The sequence below is a fragment of the Schistocerca americana genome, chromosome X (genome assembly GCF_021461395.2).
Source record: "Schistocerca americana isolate TAMUIC-IGC-003095 chromosome X, iqSchAmer2.1, whole genome shotgun sequence".
Classification (NCBI taxonomy): domain Eukaryota; kingdom Metazoa; phylum Arthropoda; class Insecta; order Orthoptera; family Acrididae; genus Schistocerca; species Schistocerca americana.
Genome location: NC_060130.1, coordinates 408,184,842 through 408,204,935, shown reverse-complemented (window position 1 = coordinate 408,204,935; position 20,094 = coordinate 408,184,842). Strand labels below are relative to the sequence as shown.

Below are 20,094 nucleotides of genomic sequence, written 5' to 3'. Positions count from 1 at the left end.
GTTGTAGCATCGCGTTTTAGTACCTGAATAGTGTAAATTCGCGTAGTCTCCTTCCGCCGCCGAGCAGTGTCAGCAGTGCGCAAGTAGCAGCATTACTGCATTTACTAGGCAATCTTGTATTTTAATAACCGTTTAAATTTTGTCGATTTGTTTGCGCTCTCTGTAGATTAGTTCAGACGTTCTTTGCAAAACAGTTTTTAGCATGGATAGGGACTGCAACTGCTGTGTTCGGATGCAGGCTGAGTTGGCATCCCTTCGCTCCCACCTTCTGGCAGTGTTGGCTTCGGTCATACAGCTTGAGGCTGTTGCCAATGGGCATCACTGTGGGGGTCTGGATGGGGGTTTGTCGGGGACGGCCAGCTCGTCCCACGCATCCCCCGATCGGACTACAACTGTGGTTGCCCGGGATACTGCCCGCATTGAGGCTGATCCCTCACATGTGGTAGAGTGGGAGGTCGTCTCAAGGTGTGGCAGGGGGCGAAAGACATTCCGGAGGGCTGAACGGAAGGCCTCTCCAGTTTGTCTGACGAACCGGTTTCAGGCTCTGTCTCAGGCTGATACTGATCTTCGGCCTGACATGGCTGCTTGTCCTGTTCCAGAGGTTGCCCCTCAGTCTGCAAGATCCGGGCGGTCGCAGAGGGTGGGCTTACTGGTAGTTGGGAGCTCCAACGTCAGGCGCGTAATGGGGCCCCTTAGGGAAATGGCAGCAAGAGAGGGGAAGAAAACCAATGTGCACTCCGTGTGCATACCGGGGGGAGTCATTCCAGATGTGGAAAGGGTCCTTCCGGATGCCATGAAGGGTACAGGGTGCACCCATCTGCAGGTGGTCGCTCATGTCGGCACCAATGATGTGTGTCGCTATGGATCGGAGGAAATCCTCTCTGGCTTCCGGCGGCTATCTGATTTGGTGAAGACTGCCAGTCTCGCTAGCGGGATGAAAGCAGAGCTCACCATCTGCAGCATTGTCGACAGGACTGTCTGCGGACCTTTGGTACAGAGCCGAGTGGAGGGTCTGAATCAGAGGCTGAGACGGTTCTGAGACCGTGTGGGCTGCAGATTCCTCGACTTGCGCCATAGGGTGGTGGGGTTTCGGGTTCCGCTGGATAGGTCAGGAGTCCACTACACGCAACAAGCGGCTACACGGGTAGCAGGGGTTGTGTGGCGTGGGCTGGGCGGTTTTTTAGGTTAGATGGCCTTGGGCATGTACAGAAAGGGCAACAGCCTCAACGGGTGCGGGGCAAAGTCCGGACATGCGGGGACCAAGCAGCAATCGGAATTGTAATTGACAACTATCGAAGCTGCGTTGGTAAAGTACCAGAACTTCAAGCGCTGATAGAAAGCACCGAAGCTGAAATCGTTATAGGTACAAAAAGCTGGCTTAAGCCAGATATAAATTCTGCCGAAATTTTTACAAAGGTACAGACGGTGTTTAGAAAGGATAGATTGCATGCAACCGGTGGTGGAGTGTTCGTCGCTGTTAGTAGTAGTTTATCCTGTAGTGAAGTAGAAGTGGATAGTTCCTGTGAATTATTATGGGTGGAGGTTACACTCAACAACCGAGCTAGGTTAATAATTGGCTCCTTTTACCGACCTCCCGACTCAGCAGCATTAGTGGCAGAACAACTGAGAGAAAATTTGGAATAAATTTCACATAAATTTTCTCAGCATGTTATAGTCTTAGGTGGAGATTTCAATTTACCAGATATAGACTGGGACACTCAGATGTTTAGGACGGGTGGTAGGGACAGAGCATCGAGTGACATTATACTGAGTGCACTATCCGAAAATTACCTCGAGCAATTAAACAGAGAACCGACTCGTGGAGATAACATCTTGGACCTACTGATAACAAACAGACCCGAACTTTTCGACTCTGTATGTACAGAACAGGGAATCAGTGATCATAGGGCCGTTGCAGCATCCCTGAATATGGAAGTTAGTAGGAATATAAAAAAAGGGAGGAAGGTTTATCTGTTTAGCAACAGTAATAGAAGGCAGATTTCAGACTACCTAACAGATCAAAACGAAAATTTCTGTTCCGACACTGACAATGTTGAGTGTATATGGAAAAAGTTCAAGGCAATCCTAAAATGCGTTTTAGACAGGTACGTGCCGAGTAAAACTGTGAGGGACGGGAAAAACCCACCGTGGTACAACAACAAAGTTAGGAAACTACTGCGAAAGCAAAGAGAGCTTCACTCCAAGTTTAAATGCAGCCAAAACCTCTCAGACAAACAGAAGCTAAACGATGTCAAAGTTAGCGTAAGGAGGGCTATGCGTGAAGCGTTCAGTGAATTCGAAAGTAAAATTCTATGTACCGACTTGACAGAAAATCCTAGGAAGTTCTGGTCTTACGTTAAATCAGTAAGTGGCTCGAAACAGCATATCCAGACACTCCGGGATGATGATGGCATTGAAACAGAGGATGACACGCGTAAAGCTGAAATACTAAACACCTTTTTCCAAAGCTGTTTCACAGAGGAAGACCGCACTGCAATTCCTTCTCTAAATCCTCGCACAAACGAAAAAATGGCTGACATCGAAATAAGTGTCCAAGGAATAGAAAAGCAACTGGAATCACTCAATAGAGGAAAGTCCACTGGACCTGACGGGATACCAATTCGATTCTACACAGAGTACGCGAAAGAACTTGCCCCCCTTCTAACAGCCGTGTGCCGCAAGTCTCTAGAGGAACGGAGGGTTCCAAATGATTGGAAAAGAGCACAGGTAGTCCCAGTCTTCAAGAAGGGTCGTCGAGCAGTTGCGCAAAACTATAGACCTGTATCTCTGACGTCGATCTGTTGTAGAATTTTAGAACATGTTTTTTGCTCGAGTATCATGTCGTTTTTGGAAACCCAGAATCTACTATGTAGGAATCAACATGGATTCCGGAAACAGCGATCGTGTGAGACCCAACTCGCTTTATTTGTTCATGAGACCCAGAAAATATTAGATACAGGCTCCCAGGTAGATGCTATTTTTCTTGACTTCCGGAAGGCGTTCGATACAGTTCAGCACTGTCGCCTGATAAACAAAGTAAGAGCCTACGGAATATCAGACCAGCTGTGTGGCTGGATTGAAGAGTTTTTAGCAAACAGAACACAGCATGTTGTTATCAATGGAGAGGCGTCTACAGACGTTAAAGTAACCTCTGGCGTGCCACAGGGGAGTGTTATGGGATCATTGCTTTTGACAATATATATAAATGACCTAGTAGATAGTGTCGGAAGTTGCATGCGGCTTTTCGCGGATGATGCTGTAGTATACAGAGAAGTTGCAGCATTAGAAAATTGTAGCGAAATGCAGGAAGATCTGCAGCGGATAGGCACTTGGTGCAGGGAGTGGCAACTGTCCCTTAACATAGACAAATATAATGTATTGCGAATACATAGAAAGAAGGATCCTTTATTGTATGATTATATGATAGCAGAACAAACACTGGTAGCAGTTACTTCTGTAAAATATCTGGGAGTATGCGTGCGGAACGATTTGAAGTGGAATGATCATATAAAATTAATTGTTGGTAAGGCGGGTACCAGGTTGAGATTCATTGGGAGAGTGCTTAGAAAATGTAGTCCATCAACAAAGGAGGTGGCTTACAAAACATTCGTTCGACCTATACTTGAGTATTGCTCATCAGTGTGGGATCCGTACCAGATCGGTTTGACGGAGGAGATAGAGAAGATCCAAAGAAGAGCGGCGCGTTTCGTCACAGGGTTATTTGGTAACCGTGATAGCGTTACGGAGATGTTTAATAAACTCAAGTGGCAGACTCTGCAAGAGAGGCGCTCTGCATCGCGGTGTAGATTGCTCGCCAGGTTTCGAGAGGGTGCGTTTCTGGATGAGGTCTCGAATATATTGCTTCCCCCTACTTATACCTCCCGAGGAGATCACGAATGTAAAATTAGAGAGATTAGAGCGCGCACGGAGGCTTTCAGACAGTCGTTCTTCCCGCGAACCATACGCGACTGGAACAGGAAAGGGAGTTAATGACAGTGGCACGTAAAATGCCCTCCGCCACTCACCTTTGGGTGGCTTGTGGAGTATAAATGTAGATGTAGATGTAGATACATCGAAATCACCGTGTGGATCGACTGCGCATCTATAGATCTACACTCCTGGAAATTGAAATAAGAACACCGTGAATTCATTGTCCCAGGAAGGGGAAACTTTATTGACACATTCCTGGGGTCAGATACATCACATGATCACACTGACAGAACCACAGGCACATAGACACAGACAACAGAGCATGAACAATGTCGGCACTAGTACAGTGTATATCCACCTTTCGCAGCAATGCAGGCTGCTATTCTCCCATGGAGACAATCGTAGAGATGCTGGATGTAGTCCTGTGGAACGGCTTGCCATGCCATTTCCACCTGGCGCCTCAGTTGGACCAGCGTTCGTGCTGGATGTGCAGACCGCGTGAGACGACGCTTCATCCAGTCCCAAACATGCTCAATGGGGGACAGATCCGGAGATCTTGCTGGCCAGGGTAGTTGACTTACACCTTCTAGAGCACGTTGGGTGGCACGGGATACATGCGGACGTGCATTGTCCTGTTGGAACAGCAAGTTCCCTTGCCGGTCTAGGAATGGTAGAACGATGGGTTCGATGACGGTTTGGATGTACTGTGCACTATTCAGTGTTCCCTCGACGATCAGCAGTGGTGTACGGCCAGTGTAGGAGATCGCTCCCCACATCATGATGCCGGGTGTTGGCCCTGTGTGCCTCGGTCGTATGCAGTCCTGATTGTGGCGCTCACCTGCATGGCGCCAAACACGCATACGACCATCATTGGCACCAAGGCAGAAGCGACTCTCATCGCTGAAGACGACACGTCTCCATTCGTCCCTCCATTCACGCCTGTCACGACACCACTGGAGGCGGGCTGCACGATGTTGGGGCGTGAGCGGAAGACGGCCTAACGGTGTGCGGGACCGTAGCCCAGTTTCATGGAGACGGTTGCGAATGGTCCTCGCCGATACCCCAGGAGCAACAGTGTCCCTAATTTGCTGGGAAGTGGCGGTGCGGTCCCCTACGGCACTGCGTAGGATCCTACGGTCTTGGCGTGCATCCGTGCGTCGCTGCGGTCCGGTCCCAGGTCGACGGGCACGTGCACCTTCCGCCGACCACTGGCGACAACATCGATGTACTGTGGAGACCTCACGCCCCACGTGTTGAGCAATTCGGCGGTACGTCCACCCGGCCTCCCGCATGCCCACTATACGCCCTCGCTCAAAGTCCGTCAACTGCACATACGGTTCACGTCCACGCTGTCGCGGCATGCTACCAGTGTTAAAGACTGCGATGGAGCTCCGTATGCCACGGCAAACTGGCTGACACTGACGGCGGCGGTGCACAAATGCTGCGCAGCTAGCGCCATTCGACGGCCAAAACCGCGGTTCCTGGTGTGTCCGCTGTGCCATGCGTGTGATCATTGCTTGTACAGGCCTCTCGCAGTGTCCGGAGCAAGTATGGTGGGTCTGACACACCGGTGTCAATGTGTTCTTTTTTCCATTTCCAGGAGTGTATTTCCATGCCTATACCATACGTTTTTACCGCCGATTAACGTCTCTGGTTCCTTGTGTATCTGTGGCCGCATGCGCAGTGGTGCGGTCCACGGCTTTAAAAGAACGGAGCAAGTGCTGGAGCGTCAGTCAACTCGGCTCACTCTGAAGATGGCTGGACGGTATTCAGCCGAAATATTAGAAGAAGAAGTCAAAGTTACGCGGTTGCCGCCCGAATTTTTATGGATCAGTATTTGCGCAGCGAAAATATGAAGATGTACAACAGTTTCAACCTATTGGATCGCAGCTGCCAAATTGAAGCGAATGAGTACCGAAGTCAGTGGTCGGGCGACGGTGATGGGGGGGGGGGGGGGGGGAGGGACGTGGTCACGAGTCAAAACAAAACGTTGTGTACTCTTCAAATGACCCTCGTAGTATTAGAGATAGATTTCAACACACCAGGTACAGACTGGTAGACTCAAATGATAAGAGTGGGTATTACGTACATGAATTTGTATTAAATTGTTCTATATGGCTTACGTGAAAACTGCCTTGAACAGTTAGCCAGAGAACCGTATCCTGAAGGTAACAACGTAGATCTCCTCGTCACCAACAGACCCAAACTCCTCGAATCAGCTATAGTAGACCAGGTAGTCAGTGATAATAAAGTCGTTAGAGCAACACTGAAAACGGCCGTAAACAGGAATATAGAGAAACGTAGGGAAACATTTCTATTTAGAAAGAGCAGCCAAAAAAATTTAAAAAATCGGCTTACTTAGCTGTCAACATGAAAAATTCATCTGCAGTACCGAAAATGTTCAGCATCTATGAGCAAAGTGCAGAAGTATTGCACAACACGCCTTAGACCGGCATGTGTCGAGCAAAGCTGTGAGGGATAGGAAAGACCCGGCGTAGTTCCATAGCCGCATTAGAAAGTTGCTACCAAAGAAAAGCGAGACACACGCGAAGCGTTCAACAAAATAGAAAGTAAAATTCTATCTACAGACTTAACAGAAGTTCCTAGGAAGATTTACTCTTGTGTTCAACCCGTAAACATCTGTCCAGAAATTCTGTGGCCGTAATGGCATCGAAAAGGAGCACGACAGAAAGTAGGCCGGAAAACTAAACGTCTCCTTCAAAACTGTTTCACCTAGGAAGATCGCACTGTGGTTCCTCGTTTAAATCATCGAACGAATGTCAATATCACGGATAACGAAATGAGTGAACACCGGATATAAAAACCACTGAAATCGCTCAACAGAGGAAAGACGCACCAGACGTGATACCAGTACGATTCTACATATAGCATGCGAAATAATTTCCTCCTTTTCCAGTAGCAACTTAACGTAGGTCGCTTGAGGAGTGCAGTGTTCAAAGCGACTGGAAAAATGCACGCCGTTTTCTTGGAGGATCGTTGAACACACGCACAAAGCTATAGGGCTGTGTCTCTGACGTCGGTCTGTTGTAGAATTGTATGTAACATGATTTATGCTCGTGTACTATGACATTTCTGGAGACGAGAATCTTATCTGTGGAAATTAACTTTGGTTCTAAAAAAACGAACACATGAAATAGCTCGCTCTGTTTGTCCAAGAGACCCAGGTAGCAATAGATATCTGCACCCAGGTTGATGCCGCGTTGCTTTACTTGTGGAAGTTCCGCACAGTCGGTTAAGGGCTGGGTGGTCGAGACCGATGAATAAATGTTTTTTTTACATCATCTGCATTTCTAAAGTATGTAAGTTATGTCTGCAAAAGCATTTTTCAATTGTAAAAGTATTTTAGAAGTTATAGTGTATTGAATGGAACCGTGCGCCGACTGAAATAAAGGCAGTGGTAGGCTCTCGGTGAGTTAGTTCAAGAAAACTTTCGACCAGTATACGAATTTCAGTCCAATGAAGATTTGCTCCATTGTTGGGCAAAAACTATTTGAATAGCAGCATGTATAGCTGCAAGTGTATTCAGTGAAGGCTATTCATCTATTCTGAAGACCATGAGCGTCGTAGGAATCGTCATATGGACGAACAGTACAAAATTCACTGGGTTATCTGACAAGAAACGGGTGGCCGCTGTAGAGCAAGGAATGTCTCACAACGAAATAGTACAATCCGACGTGTCAGAACATGCCCTGAGATTTTTTTGTACAAGAAGAGTACACCGAAAGAAAGACCTTGCCAATATTTTAGCTGCTAAGACGCACTGCAAGTATTTTTAAAAAATGTTGAAAATTGCTAGGCAGCTGGAGAACGCACACCCCTACCGGAGCTGTACCGGTCCTCACACGCACGAAGTGGCTGGCGCATATCCTTGGTTGACGACGCGTCGGTGAACATACAACGCGACTCGGTGCGATCACGACTTGTAAAGCGAATTTCAGTTTTCGTTGACAGTTTCTCTGTAGCAATTCTCTGCAGTTGATGTTCACTCACATTTGCTAATCATTTAATATCCATAATCATTACCAGTGGCTTTTGCGGCAGTATAAGAGTTAACAATGGCGATAAAGCTAAACCAATATTCATTGTATTTAACACTTAATATTAAGCAGTGAACAAACGTGGGTTTGCAAATCCCTAAAGGTGAATAAATAAGATGCAAAACAGCTCTTTAGAGGAATTTTCTTTAGGTAAGAACCATGTAAAGCTCCTCTTGAGAGGCAATGCAGTGTTACTAATGAAGATCTACGAGACTGGCTCTCCGAATCGCAACTGAGATGAACATCGCTGATGTCAAGATCTCTTCAACCTTGTTGAGCAGATTCAAGAAATCACACAGTAAAGGAAGTCGCAAAACAACGAAGTTTACGTCAAGTAAACGTGTAGAGGAGATACCATTAATTCGTTGCTGACGTGAAGAAAAAGCTTGCTGTTATCCACGCATCTGCTGTGTTTTACACTGATCAGCTACCTTTCGTGAAAGAATTGCGAGCAAACCACACTTTATCATTTGGAGGTGAAGAAAGACAGAGTCTGTTGTGGAATCGATTAATGCTATGACACATCCATACACAACAATGACAGTAATAAGTATGAGTGGATTACTAACTCCGCAGATTTATATCTGTCTTCAGGGACCTCAAGGCATATTAAGAACAACAATATAAAAGGAGGGCCTCGTGGCAAAAATTGTATAAGCGACCTGTCAAAATCTGGAAAAAAGGAAAGAATAATTTTTAACATTTCAGTCAAAACGGTTTTCAACCAGTTGCGGAAATTAATTCATTGCTTTTGTTGGACTTCTGGTCTGGACATAGCGATACCTGTGTCTTTCAGGAGGACGATGAAAAGATTGTTGATATAATTCAGGTTTCACCCAGAACAACCAATGTAACGCTTATTAAAGAATTTTCTTCGACTGTGGAAAGTATTTCTAAGGAAATTGTTGGCCAATATAATTTCCGATAGTTCTGTGTCATTTTAGGATTATCTCTTGGACAGTATTCTTAAATTTCAGTCATTTGTGCATTACCAGTTTGCATCAGCACATTTTACGAATTTGTATGCTCAACATGCAGCACAATAAGCAGAGCAACTGTCAGGACCATTTCTTACTCCACGGCAATATGTCTAAATGAAATGCTACGTGTCTGAAAGCATTAATGTTTCTTTCGTCGGGTTTGCCTGGTGTAAGAAAAATGTTTCCATCATTCAAATGACACCTAGCTTTGTTGCGACGACTGTGAGGAATAAACAAGGAACTGTTCCACTGTTACTAAAGTAAATATCATTAAAAAATTATCATAGAGACTGTGCTACAGGAATTGACAGAAAATTGTGTATGTGCACGCAATACCTCATTTCAATAAATTAAAGTCACGACTGATGGAAGTCTTCTGCAATGTAACATCAAACATCGCCTTCATTTATTTATCTCTGCGAGGCACCATTGTATGAATTACGTATGAAACAGTTTAGTTGTCGATACGAACTGCCTATTATTCAAAACATAAATGACACGTGACATATTTTATGGCTTAAGTGTTTCAAATCCGCTTGTATCACTCCGGAGCACTACATGACGCTACGCACTTTAGTCACAGACGATCGCACGCTAAGCAGGAACGCCCTTCACAGACTGCTGTTATATGTGGCTCTTTGTGCGACAAAAATGAACAACTTTAACAACTTTTTAAAAATACTTGCAGTTTGTCTTAGCAGCTAAGATTATGATACTGCGTTTCTTTCGTCGTATGCCTCCTGTATAAAAATTTCAGGGTGGGTTTCGACATGTCAGATTGGATCATTCCCTTGTCAATATGTTAAAAGAGCCCGGACTGAAAAAGTACAGCACCAGGTTCAGAAATAGAGCATGTCTGAGGTAGAGAAAAGATGCCTTCATGGTCCTGGAATAGGAGTCTAACCTTAAGTTTTGAAACAACGTATTTTTTGTTACCCCAAACTTCAAACGCGTTCTTCTTTAAAGAACATTTTTCAGCGTGTGAAGCGCTCTAGAGCCTCGACAAATTAACCGATTCATTCGAGTTAATAAAAATGAAAGAGAATTAAATTTAGGAGGCGTTATAGGGAGCTTTTCTTGTATTCGAATTTGAAATATTTTTTTAAACATCTGAACGTAGAAAAAAATGCCAAGAAAGTGACATGTTTTTCAAACGGCAGATAGTTTTTGGAGGTTCTTTAAAAATACCATCGTGATGCCCCCCCCCCTCTTTCCATCCCAGACTCATTCTAATTTAAGAATTTTCTGTTTTTATGGGTTTCATAAATAGCCACGAGCCTGTACAGCACTTCGCGCAAACCAGGTCGCGCCGTGAGGTGCATGCTTTGTCAAAGGTTGCAATCGCCATTTTTAATGTTTGGTGAGAAATTTTTTTATAGACGAATGTATGTACAATAAAGTGATAAAATTCCCATTTTAATAAAATCAATCTTTGTAAGAAAAAAATTCTAAACTTCAACTTTTTCATGCCTCTCGACCAGAACCTCCCCTTAATGAACAAAATAAGAGCGTACAGAATGTTAGACTACTTGTGCGGTTGGATTAAAGATTTTCTTAGCTAACAAAACACAATAAGTAGTTCTCAACGAAGACAATTCTTTAGACGTAAAACTAAATACGGACATACCCCAAAGGAGTGTTATGGGATCCTTTCTTTTTACAAATTGCTTGAAAATTGACCCGAGGTGCAGGAAGATCCACAAAGAATTGACTCTTGGTGGAACTGACCGCAGCTCCCCGAAAAAAAGCAACATGTTGTGCATAAATCTGCAGACAGATGGATTACTGTATGATTACACGTTTGCAGAACAACCACTGGAAGCAACAACAGACGAAAGTTATCTATGAGTATATGGATGTACGTTAATGAGCTGTACTGCAGCGACGTCTTTGCAAATTTATTAAAGAAAGTGGCGGATTCCATGATGAGGCCAACCTCAAAACGCTTTTTCCATTAATTAAATTCTTCACTAAATGAATTCCAAATGCTTCTTTTACTACCGAGTCCAAAAAGATGAAATCAACGCTAAAATTTCGACCTGTACCGATACAGTGCTCTGCCGATGTTGATTTTTGGGCTGTAAGAGACGGTTATACCTTCGGTGTGAGTCGTCAGCCCGATGTATGAAAGCCCACACTTGCAAGGGATCTTGCAATAACCACGAAGGAAGATTAAGGTTTAATATCCCTTCGTCAAAGAGGTCGTCAGAGCGTACACCTCAGCCTCCGCACGTTCCACTATGGTTTGCCTAGAACTACGTTTCCTATCTTCCAAGTATTACAGTTTAAATTTCCCGAGCATTTCTTTTACGTTTGCCTAAGGTGGATACTGACCTGTTACTATCTTTTTCAGCGCGTTTCTGAATTCATTCGATGTTTATTGTCATGATTACTTGATTAGAATAACAAACTAACAACACTATAGAATTACTTGCAATAGCATCCTGTGCAACTACATCTACACTCATCAGCTTGAACATTATGACAACTTACCTAATAGCCGGTAAGTCCAAATTTGGTACGAACAATAGCGACAACGCGTCATTCCATGGAAGTAATTTGTCCTTGATAGCTTGCTGGAGGGAGTTGGCACCACATCTACACACACAAGTCACCTAATTCCCGTAAATTCCGAGGAGGGGGGAGGGGTGAGCTCTGACGCCACGTTCAATCGCATCCCAGATGTGTTCGATAGGGTTCAGATCTGGCGAGTTGGAGAGCTAGCACATCAATTTGAACTCGCCACTGTGTTTCTTGAACCATCCATCTCACTCCTGGCCTTGTGAAACGGCGCATCAACTTGTTGAAAACTGACACTGGCGTTGGGAAACATGATCGTTATGAAGGGATGTACGTGGTCTGCAATCAGTGCACGATACTCCTTAGCCGTCATGATTCCTTGCACGTGCTGCACTGGACCCATGGCTCCCCACGTGAATGTTCCCCAGAGCATAATAGAGCTGCTGCCAGTTTGTCTCTGTCACGAGGTACAGGTGTCAAGGAGTTGTTCCCCTGGAAGACGACGGATTAGCGCCCTCCCATTATTCCGTGACCGGTCATTCCCCACCACATGGTAGTCCATTGAGGATGAAGAGACTCTCGATCGCGAAATGCGGATTCTCAGTCCCCCAAATGCGCGAATTTTGCTTACTGGCAAACCTATCCAAGTGAAAGTGGGCTTCGTAGCTAAATCAAAGCATACAGTGCATACTAATTCCCATCGTGCCCCACGGCCAACTGTGCAGTTTGAACTCCTGTCGCAAACCATTCAGAAGTTATGAAGATTTTTTGTTTCATGTAGTTCAATAATTGTCACCTTGTATGTCACCTATGTGTTATGGAACTTCAAATATTTCAACGTAAGTTAGGTAATGCTTTACAACAGATTACTGTTGCAGATTCAACATAATGAGTCCTACAAGACATACTGACACCCACCTTGTAGGATATACTATGTAGGAGTGGTAAGCGGCTCCGTCCATTGCAGCTTACTCTAGAAGTGACAGCAATTCCTGATTTGAAAACCTTTATGCACTCCATCAGTAACGCAATTGATGGTGAGTGAAGCGCAGTAAATCCCTGGCCATTCATTAATTCAACAAGAAGCGACTACAACACAGTTGCATGTATTTAAAATACGCTGTTAACGACAGACAGCGGCAAGTGCTACATTTATCATTCCAGTCCCTTTCCGATCAATTCTACATAACTCACTGAGGACATCACGCTTGCAAATAAGTACTCCATAGACTGAAAATAACTACACTACATAAACACAAGCTCAGCTAAATTATTTTGTCGACTTACAGAGGAGAACTGGACAAGTTGAAGAGGTATGGTCTGACGGTAAACTGTAACGTGGTCAGTGCTCATGTTCGGGGAAAATAACTTTCCCAGAAGAAAGCTACACGTGCCATACAGGATGACTAATAATCACTCCAGCAGTGTAGAAGAGCATGAACAGGTTTATGTAGATTCTGTCCTTACGTGTTACTTGCGTTAGTAGTTCATACAATGTCAACAAATTTTGTGGAAAATAAACACCCCAGGCATGTCTGCACACTGTGTGGCCAGTGAAGCATAAGGCACCATGGAAGGGTCGATACAACTTTGTGATACAATCTGTAGTTGGTTTTTATGAGGTTGTGAGGTAGGAAGAATGAGTAAGTGCATGCTCGCTCTTCAGCTTGCAGACCTATGAAGGAGGGAAGAGCAAGACCACAGTCCAGCGACCTACCTTCCCCCACGCTTCTAACCTCCATACCCCTTCTTTCCACGTTGTTACACCCCCAAAATTCAGCATTTTACTTAATAAGTTTAACCTACACTTGCAAAGATTTAATATTTATCGTATCCTACTTCTTTTAACAATAAACAAAAAGCGTATACCGTTAAACACTATTTTTAATAATCTGTGATTTTCCGTCTCCTGCAACGAAATTACTAGATGTAGAGGCAAAATGAATAAGACGTTTTTGTAGGAAATTTACTGCAGTTTAATTTAGTACTGGGAAACATCTTTGTTAGAAGCCGCACGCAGTTTTCTAGATATTCAAGAACAACATTAAAAAAATACCTTTAAACGCTCCCCCCCCCCCCCTCACTCTACACACCCCACCGGTTGATCTTTAGTATGTTCTTCATGACGTTTTTGATCTTCCTTGAATGGGCTATTAGGACCAAAATACCAAAAAAATAAGTCAATGAGTTTTATTCCCATTCCTGTCACTAGTCATTGTAGCTAATACTCAGATAGACAGTTGGTAATGCACTGCAGTCTGAACACTATAAATTAACATCCGGTGGCGGCCCTTCTCTTCAGTAGCTGTCGTAATTGTTTCTAATTTTCTGTCTTAAGCGTGCTGCAAACTGACAAGCTCATTCAACAGAGACAATTCGCTTTCTTTTTTTATTTTCCATTATTTCCAGTCGTTATACTGTAGACATTATGAGTGGAAAACACTTTTTGTTCTTTTAGTTATTATAAACTGAGAAACAGTTTTCCTTACGAATGCTCTCATTGGGACATTCCAAAATCTGTGAATGTTATAGTGTTTCAAATTAACAAGTGTACTTCGTGGAGAAACCAAGTGTAATGACTATTGAACGTTGATCTAGATGCTTGTGAAGAAATAAAATCTATCAGTGTCTACCATGCAGATTCGTTTCCAGCCTCTGCTAATATGAAGTTGTCATTAGAACCTGTAAAAAGGTACAACCGAGAGTACTGTCTACAATTCTTTTTCTTAAGCAAACCTGCCATTCAGTCTGTAATAATGAAAGGAACTGCAGTGAGAAACATGTTGCCAAGAAGGGAAGACAACCCATGGCAGTGATGAGTTTTGCTCATGTCTGCAGTATATCTGTTTAATGTGTCTGAACTGCAGCATCTCAGAGTCTTAGTTTTGGCTTCATTCACTGAGTCTACGACGACAGAGATGTAGAAAAGAATGAGAGAATGAGTCACCTGTGAAGAGCTTAAAATGCAGTGGGAAAATTAAAACCGCAAACCACTTGAAAGTATGTTTACGAGGTCCACATCATGTTTTTTTTTTTTTTTTTTTTTTTTTTTTTAAACCACTTGGCACAGAAAGTTGCTATTATGTCTTTCCTGCATGGTTAATTTGAGACACAAGTTGGTCTCATTCAAGAAGAATTGTGTTTATGAAGTCTCTAGGTCAAATCATAACTGTAATCTACTTATTATTTTACTGTTGGTGTTTCCGGTAAAACGTGTCTTAAAGCTTACAAATCTAATTATAATTAACATTGCAATAATTATAAATTAAAAATTTAAAGTATAGTCAAATAGTAGTAAGTACTTACTTAACCAGATTTTCTCCCTGCTGCCAAGACACATCTCCACTTCAGCACTGGGCAGGATGTATGGTACAACAAACAATTCCACCGTATCAGCAGCCATGCCAAGACCAACAACAAAGAGCAGCATCCATTGGAAGTAACCAGAACCAGCCTGAAATATAATTTTTTATACTGATCGAGAGTAGCAGGTGTTCAGTTTTGCTTACAGTACAGAACTATAGACTGGAGTACTGGGTGCATACATGAAAACTAGGTCAGTGATATAAATTATAACTATATAGTTATCAGTACATTTTATGCATCTCAATGCGCTGATCTTACCGACACTCTTAGAGGCAGTAGGAAAAATACACTTAAGAATCTGCGGCTGCTGTATAAGTTTGTCGGTTATTAATTTCTACACAGGGAGTAAAACTGAGATAGAGAAATAAGTGATTCACATTTTAGTTACAGACTACTACATTTTTTATTAATTAAGATGGTTATGAAAGGCTACTACTTTTTTTATTAATTAAGATAGTTATGAACAAGTCACTGTTAGATGAATATCCACATGATAGTATTCTGTTTGCGCAGAAAAAACAGGTACTGTTGTAATCAGTTACACTTACATCTTCATGTGTACTCAACAAGCCAGCTTACGGTTCATGGCAGAGATTACATACTATACCACAACCACTTTTTGCAGTTTCGTACGCAATTCAAATATGCTACATGGGAAGAATTAGAACTGGTAGCCCTTTACATTATCTCTGTGGCTTTTAAGCAGAATAGGGGAAGTTTCATGCTTGTTTACCTGTAGTAGAATGTGGTCTTTTCGAATTTTGAGAGGAAGACTGTTCACGATGTGCAACACCTGTGTTGTGGCGTCTTCCATTTCAGATTTGTATTTTCTGGATGTTATTGGGACTTACTTGTTTATGAAACATTGGAATTTACTAAAACATTCCATGAACACGTAACATTCTCTGGTGAGACAAGCGTTTCAGCTCCATGTGTACTTTTGTATGTGCTTAAAAGCGTGCTGCTGGTGCGAAGTGTTAGTTCTTGCTGACGACCCTACTCTTGTAATTGATACTTGATTTAGGATTCTACGTGACAATATTGGTAGATGCTGATTACAGAGTTCAAGTGTGTCAAAGAGCAAATAAGGCTCTGTAACTTTTGGCAGATGGAATCAGCTTGAAAAGAAAAAAAAAAAGATTTGGGTTTAACGACACGTTGACCATGACATCACTTACGACAGGACACAGCCTTCGATTGGAGAGTCATAGAGAAGGAAACAGGTAGTGTCCTCTCTCCAAAGGATCCATCCTGGTCTTTGTCTTAAGTGATTATAAATATGAGTGGTGTCCTTTACGTCGGACATGCCCGACAGAACAGACACCACTCGAGATGAAGCAGCTAGAGCATACATGAAAATTTTGGGGCGAAATGAATGGAAACTGGATGGGAAAGAGATAGGGAGGAAATAATGACTTCTAGCCGCACAGGGCATTGCGGCAATCATAGAGTGTGTAACAGAGTCTGCTTTGTTTGTGACGATGGACGGAAAATCCAGGATCTGAAAGTAGTCAGGAAAATATCCTCTTGTGGAATATATGATATCTCTCAGTTCTAAATTATCCTTTGCCACGTTCCTGAAGGTATTAGAACGCAAAACTAATACCGTTACGGAGACGGAGGCTGCTGAAGTCGGCACAGATACCAGCATTTGCAGGGGAATAAATGATACACTGCCAACAACTAATCCGAAACTCGTAGTTGGTGAACCAGGAAGTCAGCGAATATTTCTTTAGCTTTGTAAAATTATATCGTAAAAGCATCACTGTCTATTCAGTCGAGTACAAGGGGAAGCAACGGGAAAGGCTAATAGTGGGAAAAGACAGTTACTTTCAAATCGTTCGGACCGCAGCTGTTCCACAGTAAAAAGAACTGTGAAGTCCTGTATGCTCGTGTTGACGAACCGAAAAGCCCCCTACAACGGCGTTTAAGAAGCCAGTACTCTTCATCGAGGCAGAGAGGAAAATTAAAACAAGTTCTCACCGATAATAGACTTCCCATCGTACAATGCAACACAAAACTGGCATATAGTTCTTAACACGGATCAGACTATTATTCATACGAGTGCTTAAAACTTTGGCGTTTAACATTGACGTTTATAGGCTTTGTCGTGTATGGAAGGGAAAGGCATTGGTGGTGAAGGGGGAATGTCTTGGTGGTGAGAGAAAAAAGTGATGTGGCTTCGTCTGAAACATTCACGAGTTACAAACAAATGTTGTGATCATTCATGATAAATCATTAATATCGTTTCATGTTCATTACATCGTTCACGAAAAGGGCCTTTTGACAGAGACGCTCTCAGAAAGTTAAGTAAGGAAGTTCCTCAGTTGTCTTTTTCTCCACGAAGATTTAAAAAATTCTCTATGGGGTTCCACAAATACCCCACCCCCCAGACCTCAAGAATTCGAGAAGCTCATTCTTGTGTAGGTCATTTATATTCAAAACAGAGAACAAACAGCAACGTCTTTTCCTGCCATAGACATTTTCGTTTGCTCTATTCCCTCAAAGATATTAGCCAGTGGGTTATCGGTGCTGGTACCATTTCAGACCGAGCGGCTAATTTACAATTTGAATTTTTTTTCTCCCAGAAAGCATTTATATAGCAGTAGCAAATGTTAATGAGCAGAGATGTCGGTACCGATCTCAGTTCGAGCGACCACTTCATAACTGATGATTTCCATGTAGTATATAAGTGTGCTTCATTAGCACAACGCAAAGAAATATGACGAGTTCAGACTCTGCCGGGACGTAGGTCGTGATGGTAACTACAAAGTACAGGTTCACATTCCAAGTTCTACAGAAGAATACAAGTCCTGGGACACTGAGTAAGAGAAAGACCAACGTCGGAAGAGGCGAAGGCTCTGAGAGTGATGACCAATACCTCGGCGAGGTTATTGTGGAGTATCCTCCCCTGTAGCAGCTGGAGAGGCGTGTCATTGAAGTGCGAATCGAGATGCAGGACTCGGCTGGATGGAACCGAGGAACTCAGAGAAATGGAGCCGCTGGGCGCGACCGGCGTGAACACCAGAGAAGCGAACCGCTGGTGCGGTTGGCGAATGCTCCGTCAGGTTGGATGTTCGGTGTGGCCGGCGTAAACGTGAAACGTGAGCGTAAGATGCCTGCTAGCTGCTGAGAGGACATGCTGGGAAACAATTGCCCAGAATGTGGTTTAGGTTATTGTGTAAGGTTGTTCCTCCAGTCAACCCGTGAGCATGTAGTACAACTGTAGATGACTCTCAGTGCTGTGCTCTTCTAGGAAATATCTTGGAGGCAGTACTGATCTGCTGTCACTTTAGGTGCGTATTAAGTCAGGCAAGCGAGTGCTGGTGTGCCTGTGCTGCTTGTCTCCCAGCGCCTGAATGTGCCTGTTGAGCGAACCTCCTGCCTGTGACATCTTCCGAAAGTATACAGGATGTCTGCCAACTGATGGGCCAGTTCCGTTGGATAGTATGGGAGAAGTTGGAGAGCCAGCTCTAGAGCTCGGTCCTGGACACGTTGAAGGCGCTTTATATGTTGTTCAGCTGCATTCTCCCAGAAGACCCCCAGATACTCGCTGGGTGGCCACACATGCTACCTGTAGATTGTCAGCCTGACGTATGATGCGATTTGAGGACCAGGTAAAGCTGGCACGGACGCCCATAGCCCAGCAGCGTACATCCTCATTGTGGAAGCACTATGTGAGTCTCATGACGATAGTGATGCTTAAATAATTTATGTGTTTCAACCACAGGACCCTTGGACCTCGAGATGTGGGAGAGAGTTACGTACAGTTCACCAAGTGAGGATAGTGGTTTGCGTCTTCTGCGAATTGCAGCCAAGACGACTAATGACGATCCAGGCAACAACTTCGAGGCCGTGTTGAAACTGGTACTGCAACATATATGGGCCTCTGCTTTTCCTGAGGAGCGCGGTACCATCCACATATAACGCCAGTAGGACGTTCCTCATCGTCGGCATGTCACTAGCGAATATTAAGTACTTGTACAGCCCCTGTATGGAATCTTTTGGGACTCCAGCACGGATGTGGCAGCGAGACAATTCTTCTGAAATGGCACGTATGTGGAATGTCCGATCTTGTAAGTAGGAGGGAAGAAGCCTGACGTGGGACACAGGGACCCCAAGCACCAATAATATCAAGAGCAAGCCCTCGTACCACCCAGGATCGAAAGCATGGGAAACGTCACGGAATAATACCCTGAAGTATTCCTGGCATTCCACAACTACCATTACTTTTTTCACCATCCATATCAAATGGCGGTTGTTGAATGGCTGTACCAAAGTCAAAATTGTTTATCAAGGAAGAGTCGTTCGTTTTGAGTGTGAGCTTGCAGCCTCTTCACATATAATTGCTCGAAAACCTCAAAGGGCGAAGGAAGAAGATTAATCGAGCTATAACTAGCAGGAGATCGAGGATCCTTGTCCTGCTTGGGATAGCCACGATCTCCGCATTTTTCCGTGCTTCAGAGTATATACCCTTCAGCAGAATAGCATTAAAGATGACAGTTTTCTTAACAGAGTCAATGGTGACAACTGCCGAAGCATTTGATTGGTGAAGACATCGGACCCTTCAGGCTTCCTCACATTGAGCCTCCTCAACTGGCCTTGGACCTCGTCTGATGTTATGGGTGGGATGTGGTTGTACACGTCACGCCTTGCCAGGTACAATGGAAGCCGTTGAGTAACAATAGTGAGATAAACAGGATGCTCCACTGCAGTTAAATTGGTAGCAGAGACATCAGCCAGAGCGTCAGCCTTAGCATTGGGCTCGCTGATGACGACGTCGCCTACCTGCAGCGGTTGGATGCCATGTTTCTTGAAGAGGAGGCGCCGCATTCCCTCCACCCACTGTCATATTCGACGCAAAGTGGGGCAACTCGGTGAGCCCCGTCTGGTTTCGATGACGCTCCATAGCAACCTTGAGTAAGCATTTCGTCTCAGGATTCCGTGTGCACCACCAGAAACGGAAGACACGGTTCTTCTCTGCAATGGCATGGAGAAGTTCGTGCAGCAGCGTCCACAGTTTGTCCTGTGACTGACCATCGCATCCGCTTGTTGTAAAATCGATGACCTGCTGGAGGACATTGGACGTGACATGGAGAAGTGTCACATCTGCACTCCGCACTGCAGTGTCCAGGGTCCGTTGCATCATGGTATCTAGTCTTGTGCAATAGTCATCTCATTTGTTCCTAGGGGTGCTAATAGCTTGCTGGCATATGGGGGCAACGTTGGTGAAGAGTTCA

General features: G+C 44.1%; 1 protein-coding gene across 1 annotated transcript in view; it reads right to left on the bottom strand.

The window, feature by feature from the left end:
• LOC124556750 (synaptic vesicle glycoprotein 2B-like) overlaps positions 1-20,094 on the bottom strand; it is a 267,673-nt gene that overhangs the window by 140,038 nt on the left and 107,541 nt on the right. The window contains exon 3 of the mRNA XM_047130748.1: positions 14,795-14,942. Coding sequence (XP_046986704.1) covers positions 14,795-14,942 — 148 coding nt within the window. The remainder of the gene's footprint in view (positions 1-14,794; positions 14,943-20,094) is intronic.